The sequence below is a fragment of the Ochotona curzoniae genome, unplaced genomic scaffold (assembly GCF_017591425.1).
Source record: "Ochotona curzoniae isolate NIBS_2020 unplaced genomic scaffold, NIBS_Ocur_1.0 contig_523, whole genome shotgun sequence".
Lineage (NCBI taxonomy): Eukaryota > Metazoa > Chordata > Mammalia > Lagomorpha > Ochotonidae > Ochotona > Ochotona curzoniae.
In genome coordinates this window covers 1,873,483-1,890,172 of record NW_024466459.1, presented here as the reverse complement: position 1 = coordinate 1,890,172, position 16,690 = coordinate 1,873,483, and the positions used below count along the sequence as shown (strand labels likewise).

At 41.1% G+C, this 16,690-nt stretch overlaps 1 protein-coding gene across 1 annotated transcript in view; it reads left to right on the top strand.

Moving 5' to 3' along the window:
- The window catches only part of SMURF2 (SMAD specific E3 ubiquitin protein ligase 2), an 89,116-nt gene extending 73,868 nt beyond the window's left edge, over positions 1–15,248 (top strand). Inside the window, exons 13-19 of the mRNA XM_040989522.1 lie at positions 347–461; positions 4,424–4,602; positions 6,435–6,572; positions 7,992–8,112; positions 10,489–10,690; positions 11,887–11,962; positions 12,213–15,248. Of these exons, the coding sequence (XP_040845456.1) occupies positions 347–461; positions 4,424–4,602; positions 6,435–6,572; positions 7,992–8,112; positions 10,489–10,690; positions 11,887–11,962; positions 12,213–12,312 (931 nt within the window). The 3' untranslated portion in view covers positions 12,313–15,248. The remainder of the gene's footprint in view (positions 1–346; positions 462–4,423; positions 4,603–6,434; positions 6,573–7,991; positions 8,113–10,488; positions 10,691–11,886; positions 11,963–12,212) is intronic.
- Positions 15,249–16,690: the final 1,442 nt, after the last annotated feature.

Sequence of the window (16,690 nt, the reverse complement as noted above, 5' to 3'; positions counted from 1 at the left end):
GATCCCATATGGGTATTGGTTCTAATCCTGCAGCCCCGCTTCCCATTCACCTGCCTGCTTGTGTCCTGGGAAAATAGTCGATGATGGCCCAAAGTCTTGGGACCCATGTGGGAGACCCAGAACAGGATCCTGGCTCCTGGCTTCAGATTAGCACAGCTCTGCCCATTGCAGCTGCTTGGGGAGTGAACCATAGGACGGAAGATCTTTTTCTCTGTTTCTCCTCCTCTCTGTATAACTGACTTTCTAGTTTGTTTTTTTTTTTTTTAATTTATTGTAGTTAATGGCATTTTTTGATAAAATGTATTTTCATTAACAAAACATTCCCTTTTCATTTCTGATTTTCTAGGGAATGGTTGTATCTCCTGTCACATGAAATGTTGAATCCATACTATGGCCTTTTCCAGTATTCAAGAGATGATATCTATACGTTGCAGATAAACCCCGACTCTGCAGTAAATCCGGTATGATTTACAGTTGCAGTGATGTGAATTCAGTCGTGACCTCCAGTGCTTTCCATCTGAAATGTCAGTAGAGTTGATTATGTAAGGATTGTTGTCCTTACCCTTGTCTTATGTTTTAATTCTGCAATTTCTTTTGGGAAATAATTCTCAAGTAAATTGTTTATAGTTTTGGCCCAAGGATGATATTGTTTGTAATGGTCCCAGTTAGAAACCACACAGCTGTCCCCAAGAGTGGGGCTTTGGTGGTGGTAAGTTATAAAGTAAAGCAATATGCGCGAGGAAGAACAGAGTCTGGTCTTAGATGTGGGAGAATATCCTGGTTTGATCACTCACAAGCTTTGTAGCCTTGGATGAGTTCATTGACTTCAGCCTCTGTGTTGTTGTCAATGATAACTACAGCACATGCCTCAGAGGAGAGTGGTGAGAGTGAAATGGGACCCTTCCCATTGTATTATACGTTAGTAGGCATTCAACAAATTCAGTTTTGGAATTTTTGTTTTATGTTCTGATATCTTTCCACACAAGGGCATACTGCACGGCCACCAAAATGCTATCATATATTATGTGATAGTTAATTACATGTGAAGATGTGTTAATAGAAAAGGAAGTTATAAAGTGGTATGATGCAATTTTAGTACATAGGTATGTAAACATTGAAAAGCTCTATAGTTTTGAGAATAAGTTATTAGATAATGGGTTATTTTTTTTACACTTCTAATCTATGTAAATATTTTGTAGTGAATATATTTTTAAAAAGAATGAACATCTTTAAGATGAAAAGTTTAACTGAATATAATTGGGGTTATAAAGAAACATTAAAATATGCAGCTAACAGAACTATCTGAGGAAATAGCATATATACATGCCAACATTATCACAATGTAAGGTTTGTTTCAGGGAAGTCTTAGGGGAAGCTTTTCAGACGGAGGTTCTTCATGGAAAGCCCCCCCGTCCCCACTGCGGTGGCAGCTCACCTCTAGGGTTGCCTCCCAAAGGCCAGACCTACATCTTGAGTTTTAATTGTACTTATTTTTACAATTATCATTTTGTGGTATAGTTCCACAGGTCCCTCACTGAGTTCCCCTGTATGATTACTATACTGTAGTTCTTCATACACAGACATATGTCCATCATTGTGGGCATGGACAATGGCAGAGAGTCCAGCATCTCATTGTCAAGATATAGTAAACAGTTTCATTGGGAGTCTATCTTTGTCTGGAATGCATACTGCATTGTATCCTCACATCTGGGTATGACAGGATACAACAGGAAGAAAAATACAAATTTACAATACAATTAAGTTAAATTACATGCTGTTAGATATGATAGTCTCCAACACAGTTACTATATATCCCCTTAAATAAAACACCACAAAACGAAATCAACAATAGGAAAAAAAAAAAAAAAGAAATCAACAACACTTTGAAGTTAAAAAACATGCTGCTAAATGATTAATGTGTTGCTGAAGAAATAACAAAGAAAATCAAGAACCTTCTTGAAGAAAATGATGTTACTGTATGATCTATGAGCCACTGAAGAATTTAATCAGAGCAAAATGTTTTGAAGAGATGAAACTAACAAAAAACATCAAAATCCATGAGATATAGTTTTCAAAGATCTTCGTTGGTGAAATGTGTCACCGGTAGGCAGCAAATGGATGGGTTTTAGTTTTATTCCAGCCTTCTAATTTATTGATGAGTTTAAGATGTTCACATTCAGGGTTTATACAGATAGGTGGTAATTTGGTTCTGTCATTTTAGCCATGGGTTGTTCATTGATTTAGTCTTGTTATTGTACTGGGATGTTCTTCGCTTTCGCCTTTAGTTTTGGTGGATGCTATTCCTTTTCTCTGATGAGAACATCTTGAAGTATCCTTTGTAAGGCAGGTTTGGAAGAGGCATATTCTTTTAACTTTTTTTTTTTTTTTTGCTATGGAAGAATTTTATTTCATTTTCAAAGACAAAGGAAAGTTTTGCTGGGTATATTAGCCTGAGCCGACAATTTTTTGCTTTTAGAATCTGAAATATGTCACTCCATTCTCTTCTGGCCTGTAGTTTCCTGTGAGAGGTCAGCTGTGAGTTTAATTGGCATTCCTTTATATATCAGTTGATTTTTTCACGTGTGTATTTAAGGATCTTTTCCTTATGTTCGATTGAAGAGAGCTTGATGATCATGTGTCCTGGTGAAGATCGCTTTTGGTCAAGCTTGTTGGGAGTTCTGTGCCCCTCAAAGATGTTGTTTCCCAATTCTATCTCTAGATTATGGAAATTTTCCCTTATTATTTCATTGAGTACAATTTTAAACCCAGCTTTTGTATCTGTACCTTCTGGGAATCCCATAACTCTTATATGTTTGACCTTTTAATAGTGTCTTTCAGTTCTTGAATACTTTTTTTGGCTTGGTCCAGCTGTTTCCAGCTTTTTGTTTGTTTCCCCATGGTGTCAGGAAATATCTTCTAATTTTGAGATTCTTTATTCTGCCTGCTTCATTCTATTTTGGAGACTTCCACTGTACTTTTTACTCCACTGTGTTCTTCATCTGTGTTCCATCTGGGACCTGCTACTCTGTCTCTGCTCCTGGTCAAATCAAACAGACCAGCAGGACGAGCAGGTCTTTGTCTGGGTTCACCTCCAAGGCCCCAGGTAAACGTCCCTTTCCATCTTGTTGCTGATGGCTGTGGAGTTCAGATTGCCATTTGCTGAATGCTGCTGGAGTATCAGTCACTGCAACACCATACTGTTGTGTCTGCCGCTTTCCTGCGTCTGTCAGTCTCCGGGTGCCCCTCTGCTGTTATTCTGTCCTCCCCTATTTCCTGAAATGTGCCCTTTCTGCTTCACACTGGCTAATATTTCTCAGTCTGTTTAAACGTTCCCTTACCCTATTCCACCATCTTGATTCTCTTTGAGGGTTTTTTTGTTGTTGTTGTTTCTTTAAAGGTTTGTTTATTTTTATTGGAAAGTCAGATATACAGAGAGGAAAGACAGAGAGGAAGATCCTTGGTCTGATGATTCATTCCCCAAGTGACCACAATGGCGGAAGCAGAGTTGATCTGAAACTAGGAGCCAGGATCATCCTCCTGGTCTCCTGTGTGGGTGCAGGGTCCCAAGGCTTTGGGCCTCATGCACTGCTTTCCCAAGCCACAAACAGGGAGCTGGATGGGAAGCAAGACTAAAACCAGTACCTGTATGGGATCCCAGCATGTGCAAGATGAAGACTTTAGCCACTAGGCTGCTGTGCTGGACCTATGTCTTGAGTTTTACGACCTTGTTTTATTCCCCAGAGAGAGACTGTGTTTAGATAACTAGTATCTTCCATTTCCACTTGTGGACAATTACTCCCATGGGGGTTAATCCAAGTATGCATAGCTAGCCAGTGTCAGAATCCTGACAGCTTTTTTCCCATGACAAAGGGCTCAGCAGGAGGTGAGAGGAGAGGGGAGAACTGGGTCTCCCAGTGGTGTAATAAGACCACGGTGGACTATGGGCCAAGCTTAATGTTTAAAAAGTCAACTACACAGAGTGCTGTAGAGGCATTGTGTGTGTTTGTGTACATACACATATACACACATAGGTATATATTATAGCAGGGCTGAAGAACCTTTTTCCTACCAAGGACCATATGGATATTTATAACATAGGCAGCACACACAAAATTAGCAACTTACTAATTAGCCCGCTGTAGAGCTGTTGAATTTTGAGTCCAGCCTGAAGCTGCATTAGCAGGGCTAGACCAGATGGTTTCATGGGGTCATATGATGGCTCGCCAGACATTCTTCACCCGTTTGTAGTAATGTGGAGAATTGAGTGTGCCTTATAAAACACTTCCTTTTGATTCATCCTGTTCTAAATGCATGTAGAATACGAACTTGAAATTATCAAGATCAGTGTTCATTTAAAATGTGCTTATTAAAGATTCTCTAGATGTTTATGATTTGAGAATTTATATAAACTTTTTTTTTTCAGGAACATTTGTCATATTTCCACTTTGTTGGACGAATAATGGGAATGGCTGTATTTCATGGACATTATATTGATGGTGGCTTCACATTACCGTTTTATAAACAGTTGCTTGGAAAGTCAATTACTTTGGATGACATGGAGTTAGTTGATCCAGATCTTCACAACAGTTTAGTGTGGATACTGTATGTATGGAGTATTTCTTTATCTGCCCACATCTGTTACAACTCATGTACTAAAAAAAAAAAAGTATCTCTTTAAAGACTATGCACAAACTATATTAAGGGTGTTTGAATGACATGACCATATCAGAATTTTCTCTTTGTCATTGCTTTCCTATCTGTTTCAAGTTGTTAAAGTTAATATTATTTTAAAAGGGTGAAAATCTCATGCTGGTTAAATATTGTTTATTGAAATGCTTGGGTCCAGAAGTGCTTTGGATTTTGAAATATTTGCATATATATTGAAGGCTCTACAAAAGTTCGTGGAAAATATGTATTACAAAAATACTTGGATTTTAGCGTTTTTTGCATCAAAATGAGCTGTTAACTCCATTTCCCAAAAACTCTCTGAAGTGCCCTCAGGCAGGAGACATTTTGGAGGTTTATTTATGCTACATAGATATGTACTAACCCTACCTTGGAGGTCATTGCATCTAATATTTTTGGTGCTGTGCTTCTATTATGACCTATCTCAAGAGGCCAGATTTATGAAATGGTATCACGTCAGCACTGAAAGTTTTAGATTTTGGAACATTTTTGTTTTTAAAGAGGTAGTCAACCTGTTTATTAATTTTAGAAGTAGTATATATAGGGCCAGCCACAATGCTTGATTGGCTTGTCCACTTCAAGCAGGATCCCATGTGAACACCAGTTTGTGTCCCGATTGCACCACTTTCCTTTCAGCTCCCTGCTTGGGGCCTGGGACGGCAGCAGAGAACGGCCCAAAGCCCTGGCACCCTGCACCTGTGTGGGAGACTTAGAGAAGGCTTTTGGTTTCTGGCTTGCAATTGGCTCAGCTCTGGCTGTTGCAGCCATTGGTGAGTGAACTAGCAAATGGAAGATCTTACTCTGTAGATCTGCCTTCCAATTAAAACAAACAAGCCAACCAACCAAAAAACTATGTATAATGATATCCTCAATGTACTGCAAGTTCTTTCCGAATCCTGCATGTGTTAGGATAGCAAGTTCCTTCTCCATTGTTTTTAATGAAGTGATTGCTAGAACTGCTTCTCCTTTTTTCCTAAATAAGATATATACAACATAGATATGTATACATAATTATATGTATATATTTATTTGAAATGCAGAGTTAGGGAGGGAGGGAAATGAAAAACATACAGAGAAAAAGATCTTCCATTTGCTGATTCACTCCCCATGTGGCTGCTGTGGCCAGAGCTGGAGCAGTGAGCAACCAAGAGTTGCTTCCAGGTCTCCCACATTGGTCTGGACCCTGGTATCTGGGCCATCTGCTGCTGCTTTCTCCACCTCGGAAGTGGAGCGGCCAGGACCTCATACCAGCACCCATTTAGAATACCAGCACTGCAAGTGGTAAATTAACATGCTAACCCCACAGTACTGTACTTTAAAAGTCAGAAATAAATGCTGTTTCAGATAAGAATCAGTGTTATTTGCAGGAACCCATGTTTTATGAAGATACACTGACAATATTAAAGATTCTAAGGCATTTGGACACTTGCGGTGCCCACATTCAGTAGGCTTTCTCACCTCACTGCCAATATCTGAAATTGTCTTAGGCTGGTGATTCTAGCAGAGCCCAGCCTTGACCAGAACTGTTCCTCAGTCCTCAGGAAGTGAAATGTTTTCTGATGTGTATGAAGGTTACAGTTCTGTTTTTTCCATGAACTAGTGAGGGAACACAAGAATACTCAGAGAAATCTGACCTTCTGTGTGTCCCAAAAGGAGCTGTCCTGTTTGTATTTCTTGCTATTCAGTATACTTAACAGATCTGTATTTTAGATTTCCTAATTGTTTCCTTTCCTCTCTTTCCTGCCCAGTGAAAATGATATTACAGGTGTGTTGGACCATACCTTTTGTGTCGAACATAATGCATATGGTGAAATTATCCAGCATGAACTTAAACCAAATGGCAAAAGTATCCCTGTCACTGAAGAAAATAAAAAGGAGTATGTCAGGTAAACACTTTTATGTTGTCAGTGATGAAGGGTTTTTTTCTCCAGAATGGCAGTGGATAAAACGTTTAATTTTTCATGATTTTGACGTAGTTGAGAAGGATGTATGCCCATGTGAACCACTGATTAGCATTGGAGTGGGGAGGGTCCAGGAATGGGAGAATGCCAATGAGACAACTCTCATTTTTTGTTGATGAGACTATCTTTTTTTTTTCTTCTGTATCTGGAGGAAGTGGGGAAAGAGAGGGGAGAGGGTCACTCCCAACAGCCCAACTGCATCAGTACCCGGGAAGGCCACCTGGTGTTACCTCAGGGTCCCCAACGTGGAACATGTTATGAGGATACTGATGTGTGGTTTTGAATATTCTAAAAGGCTGTTGATTTTATTGCTCCGTGGTTGAGAAAATCCTTCCAAAGTCCATTAGCTGACACAGTATACCTTAGAGTCTCAATTCGCCAAGATACTTGGTGTCAAAGCTTGATTGGAAGAACTGTCCAATTTGTTCTGCCCTGCGTGGTACTAGACATTCTGTGCAGGCCTCAGTGAACTGGTTGTCATGTGCCCCATGAATATGAGCATGCTGTCCGCCGCATAGGCCTCAGCAGCTGTGGAGACCCAGTTCTGACACACGTGTGGTCAAATCCTGTGATTTTCACCATGGTTGTTCTGAGTCCAGTGATCCAGTTGAGGGTATCCCCAAGGAAACCTCACCAGAGGTGACCCCAAGCTGACTCCTGTGTGTACTAGTTTAGAAAAGCAAATGTCAGTAACAAATTTGACAAGATTTGTGAGACAGGTTTCACTGGATGGATAGATTAATAAAAACAGTCCATGTGTAATTGCAGGCCGTGGGCGAGAGGTAACGGTGCACAGCTGTAGTTCCGTGTGTTCTTGTTGAACATCGTCTCATCAGGGTTTTTACAGTATCTAGGAGAGGACTGACCGGCTGTCAAAAGCTGCCTGCTGTTGGCTTTCATTATCACTTCCAGATTCCTAACACAACACTCTCTTCTTTTCCCTTCACAAACTTCCACCATACATAAACAGTGTACCCAACATACAATTATATTTTCAAGTAAAACCAGAAAAATTATGATTTTTTTTTGATGAATGAGCACTATGTTGTGGTTATTGGTGTGTATGCTTAAGTTTATAAAGACATTTTTATCAAGAAAGTTCCTTAGGGATTTCTCAGGTTTGATGCGGCTCCTGTTAGTGGAGGGTTACCACTTGCTATCCATATTGGATTGTCTTACAGTGGAGGCTCCATTTATCCCCTTAGTCTGAACTTCTTCTGGACTTCAGGCTGAAGTCTTTCTGCTGGATGCTTGTGTAGTGCTGTGTTACTTGAGGGAGAAATACATAGTTATTTCTAAACCTAAATGTATGTGGTCCTGTGAAACTCTTACCGCACATTGCAGGCTGTATGTGAACTGGAGGTTCTTACGAGGCATTGAGGCTCAGTTCCTGGCCCTACAGAAGGGATTTAATGAGGTCATCCCACAGCATCTGCTGAAGACATTTGATGAAAAAGAATTAGAGGTTAGTACATTCATGCTATTACATCATCTCGTGAAACAAAGGACTGACTCTTTTCTCAGTTTTAGAGAAAGTTGTATTTCTGGTGCTTTTAAAATTTTGTGGTTCAATGCTGTGAGAATTCTTTTTATAGTTTGGAATTTCTAAATGAGCAATCTCTTATGTTTAAATGTTGTGAACATTCTTATTTTTTCATGTTGTCCTTTTCAGAACAGATTTCATGTCTAACATATGTTTTTTAAATGCTTTTTTCCTGTTCCCTGATAGAGTGGTTATTGTCGTAAAGAAAACCTCATTTCCTGGTGCCACTATATTGAAATTTATGTGGAGAAGACTTTAGCTCCGATGGGTTTTCACTAAATTGATTTACAAGAAAGTATTTGGTCAACAAAGTCATAGAAGAAATAATTAGAACACTAACCATTTAACATCTCTGTATTTTATTATTGTTATTCTTAAAGATTGATTGATTGATTTGAAAGGCAAAGTTACAGATTTACAGAGAGGCAAGCCAGAGAGAAAAGTCTTTGTCCACTAGCTCACTACATAAATAGCTACAGTGGCTGACACTGGGACAGGTTAAAGCCAGGAGCCTCAGATTCCATCCATGGGTGCAGGGACCCAAGGACTTGGGCTGACTTCTGCTGTTTTCCCTGGCAATTAGCCGGGAGCTGAATTGAAAGTGAAGCAGCCAGGATCCGACTGGCAGCCTTATGAGATGCCAGCATCACGGGCATGTGCTGCACTGTAATGCCGGCACTTTGTTTCCTCATAAGGCTGATTCTTCAAGCATTTCAGATCTGGTTTTCTATTTCATAAATCAAATGTATCTGAATATTCTGCTGAACTGTTTCAAAAAAATGTTTGGGGTCGGCACAGTAGCATGGTAAGTTGAATGTTAAGCTGCCTGTGGCACCAGTAATTCCCATATGAATGCCAGTTCCAGTACTGGCCACTACACTTTTCATCCAGCTCCCTGCTAATGGCCTAGCAAAGCAGCAGCACACAGCCCAAATTCTTTGGCATCCCCTTACAGCCAGGTGGGAGACCCCAAGGAAATTCCTAGCATAGACTGGCCAAGTGGGCCAATGGATGGGAGCTGTCTGTCTCTGTGAAACTCTGCGTTTGAAATAAAATAAGTCTTTTTTTTTTTTTTTTTTATGATGTTCTACCAAAGGTCCTGGATTGAATCGTTATATCCTCACATCTGTATGATTAAATTATTTGTAGCAGAGTGGCCAGAAGGAGGAGAATGTAGCAAGAATATCATCTGGTTTTCATCTGTTTAGACAATGATTGTGGAATTTGGTCTTGTAATTGCCACTACTCTAAGGAAAGGAATTTAGGTGCTATCTTTTGTATTAAAAGCAAAAATCCATAGTTTTTTCGTTTTTTTTTTTTTTTTTTCCTGGTGTCTCTGAAGTGTGGCTTGGATTCAACAATGTTTAAGGGCTCCACAGTAGCTTTGTCAGGTGTTTTGTTTAGTAGCAGTTGGTTTAATATGTAGTTTCCACTACTAACAAAGCCTTATAATTTTAGGAAAAAATATTACTAGTGTTGTACTGTATTAACAGGATTTATTACATAAAACTGAGGGTTCACCAGTTACATTTTATTTTGCACATTGTCATGATTCAGTGTCATAGCATGTTAGGTTGGCATTAGTGTTGGTCTGGGAGCCTAGGGAGACATGAGCATTGATAATATCAATGTGGTTTTGACTTTGTTCATCTGTGCCGAGCCTGCATGAGGCTGCCAAGCAGAGCTCTCTGTGTGTTCATGTAGTTTATGTTGAACATGATTTTAAGATTAATCACAGTGAATCATAGCTGATTCATAAGTGCTATTTACTCAGCACACATTCTGTGGGTTGCTGGGCACCATGGGTTGTTTTCACAGGAGCTAGTGAAACAGATGGGGTTGCTTCCCTGTGACAGCAGGGAACTTCTAACCGAGGGAGTGAGCTGGGCTGCCAGGGTAAGATGATGCAGGTCTGTGGAAGGCACATAGGAACTGTATTTAATCTTTCAACTTGAACAAATTGTAGAATTCTGTTATGAAATTAAGAAACAGAATTCTTTGGTCTCGTCCACTCCAGCGCGGTGGTGGTTCTGGCCCTCTAGAGGAGCCTGCAGTAAGTAGTTGCCTGTGGAGTTCTTAAAATCTCCCATCTTCCCACCCCCAATGCCCAGAATTGGCATCTCTGGGCACAGATGTAGGGTGTGGACTTGAAAAGCTTTCCAGATGATAGTGATGTATAACTTTGAATTTAAAAACCACCAAAATAGGGCCAACACTTCAAATTCTGAGTAATGTAATAAGGAATTGAAGGTGTGGCTTTGGTTGCCATGGGTACTGACTTGTGTAATGTTTTGACAGCTCATTGTTTGCGGACTTGGAAAGATAGATGTGAATGACTGGAAGGTGAACACCAGATTGAAACACTGCACGCCAGACAGCAACGTGGTCAAGTGGTTCTGGAAAGCTGTGGAGTTTTTTGATGAAGAGCGGCGAGCACGATTACTCCAGTTTGTGACAGGGTCGTCTAGAGTGCCTCTCCAGGGCTTCAAGGCATTACAGGGTAAAAAAGGCTAGGGACAGACATGCCGCTGGGCATCACCCCTGGGTTGGGCTGGGCTGGGGGTGGGAATGACAGTGTTTGGTTAAGATGGATATTTTACAAACCATGTGTTTATGAACAGATTCTCTTTTCACTCTGTGTCTTACCTGGAACTCTCACATCATGATGCCTTCTTCTCCTTCCTTCCTCTTGTTCCTCTCCCAAGAGCCTTTTCTGCGGGGTTCTCTGTGATTGTAGTGAGTGCCGCATGTTAGATTGCACTGTACGTGGGAATGCTCTGCCTTTGATCTTCTGGCCACTTCGCTTTGAATTCTGTTGCACATTGTTGTAGGGGAAATTTTCCACTTTCATCTTCACAACTCATCTTGGCAAAACATCTACCCACCTGGATGCCTCTCCTGTCTCCTTTTCATTCTTTCTCTTAATAGAATCAGACATGAGTCACGGAAGCCATCTGTCTGATCAGAGCCCGTAAACCATTGCATGACAACCATTTATTTACAACCACGTTCCATTTTAAAGAATTGTTTCCTTGGAATAGCTGTTTAATTTTTGGATAAACTGGTAATACTGCTAATAACTGCATCCTGGGTGGCAGCTGCTTCCTTTACCTTGTCAACTGCCGCTGCTGGTGACGCATGACGCACAAAGCCCGGCAGGTGCAGGTTTCCGCAGTGTCGCACACTGTGTGGGCTCAGCCTGCCGAGTGATGTTTACCGTCTCATTTTAGAGAATACCTGGCTGTTGCAGAGGCGTAATGGGGCTGCAGTGTCCTGCAGCTGGTTGTATGGATTTCCATGTTAACTGGAATTGATGGCATAGGCTGTTAACCTGTGCTGTCTGCCCAGTTGGAATCATGAAATCTAAATTTGCATTAGGTTGCCATTTTTTCAGTTTTTGCATATGTAATTTCAGCTTTCTCTCTTTTGGGATATTGACTTTCTGTAAAAGATGGCAAAAGGATTTCAGTTTTGAACTATTTCTGAAATGCCAGCATATTAAGAAATCCAGCCGTATCCAAGAGCAATTCTGCTTTCAAACGACGAGTCCTTGCTGCTGCCTTTGGGTCGCATGTGTGGGCTTGCCAGCTTTCCCTGTCCATGGACCCTGTGGTTTTGGTTCCACTCTGAGCCGAAGATTTTACAGCCTGGTGATTGGGCCTGCAGTGACATGACCCACGTTTCCTTCGCTTGCAGGTGCTGCGGGCCCGCGGCTCTTTACCATACACCAGATTGATGCCTGCACTAACAACCTGCCAAAAGCCCACACTTGGTGAGTTACTGTGGCTGACCCCTACCCCTACTCTGTGTTCTTAGGGGAAATACTTGATTATTCATCATTGTTTGAACTAGTAAATAAAGATTTTTTAAAGGAGGAATGAGAAGCAACTTTCACGTGATTTTATTCAGAAATTAATAGTTTCTGTGGGACACAGCAGTGTGGCCATTGCCAGTGTACATTTGCTAGACATGTCTACTTATTTTGCGTGAACTGTGTAAAATGTGGTTTTGCTTATTCACAGCTTCAATCGAATAGACATTCCGCCCTATGAAAGCTATGAAAAGCTCTATGAGAAGCTGCTAACGGCCATCGAAGAGACATGTGGCTTTGCTGTGGAGTGACGGACTTCAAGGACTTACCTGGACGCTATTTATACCCCGGACCGCCTCCTTTTCAGCAGAATTTGAAAGAATGCTGAAAAACAGGAAAACCTCCCTCCCTGCTTAAATTGTTTGTAGGACACTGTGAGGGGAAAGGACAATTCTGAAATTCCTTTTCAAGGAATAAAAGGTCTTTATGCTTTGCCATGAGGCCAGATTCAGCTGCTATTTAAAATTAATATCTTGAACCTAAAGAATGCTGGCTTTTCCTACATTTCCAGAGTTAGGCAGTATTCTACACTTAAAGACTACTACTATTTTTGTAAAAGGTAATCTATTCAAATTGCTTCAAAGATTTCACGTTCTCAAACATCAAGACAACTTCAGTCGGTACAAGTCACATTTCATTTTGATCAAATACATGATTTTGAACAGCTCCTGTACTTGTTCTTTATAAAAAAAATAATAAAGTTATTTTGAATTATTCTACCTTTATAAACAACTGGCTAAAAGAATCATTATCTTTAAGAAGTTAAGCCATTTACATGTTTGTGTTTTTCTATAACAGAGCATTATATTTTGCATTATATATGTTTCAGTCTAGCCTAAGTGGGTTGTTTTTATATTTTTAAAGCACGAATTTCCTGGAGTTCAGCTGTGTCATTTTGGTTGTCAGATTTCTAATGCAACCATGTGGTCTAAATTTAATAGTTTATTTGCTGCAGTAAGATATGTTCAGGGGCTCCATTCTTAAATAACTTTTTTAAAAAACCCAATATTTCTCTATTAATATGATCATGTATTTTGGCTTTAGCTTTCATTTTAAATTGCTGCATTCTGCTAGCTCTGTGGAGCGTGTGGACAGGACAGGGTTTTCATCCCTCTGCTGGGTCAGCTTACCTTCATATGTATGTATACTATTCCTGTAAACCAAAAAGTCTCTGACAAACGCACCTAATTTATACTTCAGTTGCAGTGTATATTTCTATCAAGTAAAACATCCTGAAACTTTGTTTAGATGCTCAATCTTAATTTAAAATCATGAAAAAGGAAAAATGTTGCTCTAGATTGTTCAGTAAGCTTAGAAAACAGCTTGTCCCTGCCACAGTGAGGTGGGAAGAGTGCAGGGGGAGCTGGACAGGGGATGCGTTACTTAGGATTGATGGGCTAACGTCGGAGGTAAGGGAACCAGTTGCTTTGGTGTCAGGCTGTACAGTACGTTGCGTAGTCCAGAGGCAGCCTAAATGTGGGGTGAGGAATTGGAAAAATGGGAAATTGTGGTTGGATTCCTACGTTCAACCGTCCAAAACGCATACTTTTTTTCCACTTCTGTTGAATATGTAATAAGAAGTGAACAGGTCCTCTGTGTTGTCTCATGTGACTGAGCAGTTTCTGTGTTGTTGAAGCCGAAGGGTTCCTCAGAGCACCTCAGGAGTAATGGCTGCAGAGAGGAGGGCAAGGAGTTTGAGTAGGGGGTGCTTCAAACTGCCCAGCCCCTGTACCCAGAGCGGCTCTAGTTAATCGCCACTAAGTTCTCATTGGGCAAGTTTGGGGAGGGAGATTGGGGGAGTTAAAGAAGTGGAAATTTTGCTGCTTTGAAAAAAAAAAGTTAACTACTTGTGCAGTTTCTCTAAGTTCATTTGGGCACATTCAACTGCTACTTATAGTAAGCTACTTACAGTCCTAACTGCAGTGCTTACACGAGCCCTTTTCTCCCAGTTTTTGCATCGCATTCTTGGTTGTATTAACGGGCATCTTGAAGTGTACAGCAGTGGCTTCTGTGTCTTTCATTATCAGTAATTCTTAGCTTTCATTATAGCACCTTTCTGTTTCAGGACCATCTCTCTTCTGTCTTAAAGCACTAGCACAGTTTGTGCCTACTATTAAAACCTTTCAGTAAAACTACATGGTGAACACTTTCTCCAAGTCCTAGTGGACAGGGATGCAGTTAGGATGCAATGCTACGGTCACTGTAAAGCAGGCAGATACCATCGCTAATGAGTGCCTTTTTAACTTCAGAACTTTGATAGAGCTTTAAAAGAAATTACCCTCCAACACAGTCTGTATTATCACCTATGTGATACATGAAAACGTGATTTCAGTTTCAGAATTAGTTATTTGCTGATTGCTTCCATATAGGTGCTAAGCAAACTAATCCCCAAGATGTCATCCAATTTTGGACTTGCACTTCATGTTTAATGTGAATATTTATTTCCACATGTCCCTCTTAACCGAGTTTTTTCTTATCCTCCCTCTAGTTCTGTTATTTCAGGTATGTGATGTCACCTTCCCATGTGACTGCCTTTCCGCCATGACTGAGTGCTTAATTATGAGCAGTGACTGCTGTGTAGAGCTCACATGCAGTGTGGAGGTGAGTCTGTCCAAGGGCTGTGTGTCTCCGAGTTTCCAAGTGGTGCCGTGGCTAGTGTAATTTTGTTTGCACATAGTTTGTTGCCCTGGATGGGCTCATTTTGTACAAGTCTTTTTTTTTTTTTCTTGTATTTACAGTCCAGAGCACACACAGGTTTCCCTTTCACATACAAGGTAATGACTTCATGTTAACACTAACTCTGCTTTGAGCTTCAGTGCGGAGTCTGGTCCCAGCAGCTGCTTCTGCTTAAGGGGAGCACGTGCCGTTTACGGTCTTTAACACTCTTGTGTTAGGATGATGATTGTACCAAACACTGAGTTGTTTTACTGCTAGATGTACTTAGTTCACTTTTTGTAATATTCTTCCTTTTCTCAAACTGACTTAAAAAAAGTTTTATCATTTTCATTGTATTTGTATTTATTACAGAGTGTTTTAGCTTTGATATTTGTATTTTTACTCAGTTGTTACATGAGCTTTATCAATAACATCTGTATAAATGGTTTTTAAAATTAACTATTGTATGTGTCCATGCGGTGTTGAGCAATAAAATGAATGCTGTTTGCACTGCCACAGCATTGTTTTTAAAGAATCGGGAGTTTGTAATTGCTTTGAAAAAGCTGCAGACTGGCTCTAAGAGGCTCAGCTGGAGAGCTGTAGAACGGGAGCCTCAGGAACGCATCTTCCTGAACTGGGGCCCTTGCACAGCTGTGGCGAGCTCAGGGCACTTCAGTGGGAAGGAGGGCACGGCACTGGCTGGCACTGGCTGTTGACGGCTGTGTAGTGATGGAGTTTTGAGGTTGGTCAGAATGGTTGGTGGTTTGTTCTGCAGCCATGTCTGTTAGGGCTTGGAGGGTGGAGCTGTGGGCAGGGCCTCACATTTGGCATTCCCCAGTGAAAAGCAGAAGCAGTGGGCAGGAAGGTTTACGGCCCACAGCTCTACGTGCCAGTGGGTGCAAGTCCAGCTAGATATGCGGGTAGAAGAGGAATGGCTGATGTGTGTGCCTACAATGTGGCCTGCCAGCAGGATGGAGCCACCAGGATGTGCCATGTGAGTAGCAGTGGTACATTATTCAAAGGGGAAATGTAGTCATTTATAATCTCATTTTTTACTTCATTTTATATTGCCGCATTTATTGGTTTTTACTTATAGTTTGAAGTTTTAGTACATTAAAGATTTTTGGTGTTGTAATCCATAAATTACTCAAAAGTTTCGCTTGACTAATATGAGAGGTCTTATCTGCATGTGGGTTCCTGTCATTCACTGCATGGATCTGTATGTGACGTGCCAGATGCCTCCGACAGGACGTACAGCACACAGCAAGGAAGGAGGCAATTACCCAGAAAGGGCGAACACCGCCTTAACACTCCTACTAAAGCACACAGACCAGATTTTAAAGTTTGACTTTAAAAATGTTTCTGCCCTTAATGTGACTTGTTCTCTTCATCCACAAGTATTTGCAGTGCCCTTTCTGTGTGCCAGGCTCTGGGCTAAGCTGCTAGAAAGCTTCCAGACTGTTCCCAGCCTCTGTCTTGGTTCAAGCTGAAGTACCCTAAACTGATTTGTGTTCAGCAACAAGGTTGATCAGGATAAGACACATGATCAAATCCCGTAGCTTAGCAAGGACCTAAGTCCAACTTGGTGATAAAAACATTGGTTTGACTCCAGAAGAATCTGTGACCTTTGCCTCCGTGATGCCTCAAATTTGGTCACTCTGGAATCAGGCAGATCATCTTTTTTTTTTTATTGGAAAGGCGGATATACAGAGAGGAGAGACAGAGAGGAAGATCTTCCATCCGATGATTCACTCCCCAAGTGAGTGCAACGGCTGATGCTATGCCGATCCGAAGCCAGGAGCCTCTTCCGGGTCTCCCACACAGGTGCAGGGTCCCAAAGCTTTGGGCCATCCTCAACTGCTTTCCCGCGCCACAGGCTGGATTAGAACAGGCGCCCACATGGGATCCAGGGCGTGCAAGGCGAGGACCTTAACCACTGCGCCCCCAGGCAGATCATCTTAAGTGTGCGTGTTC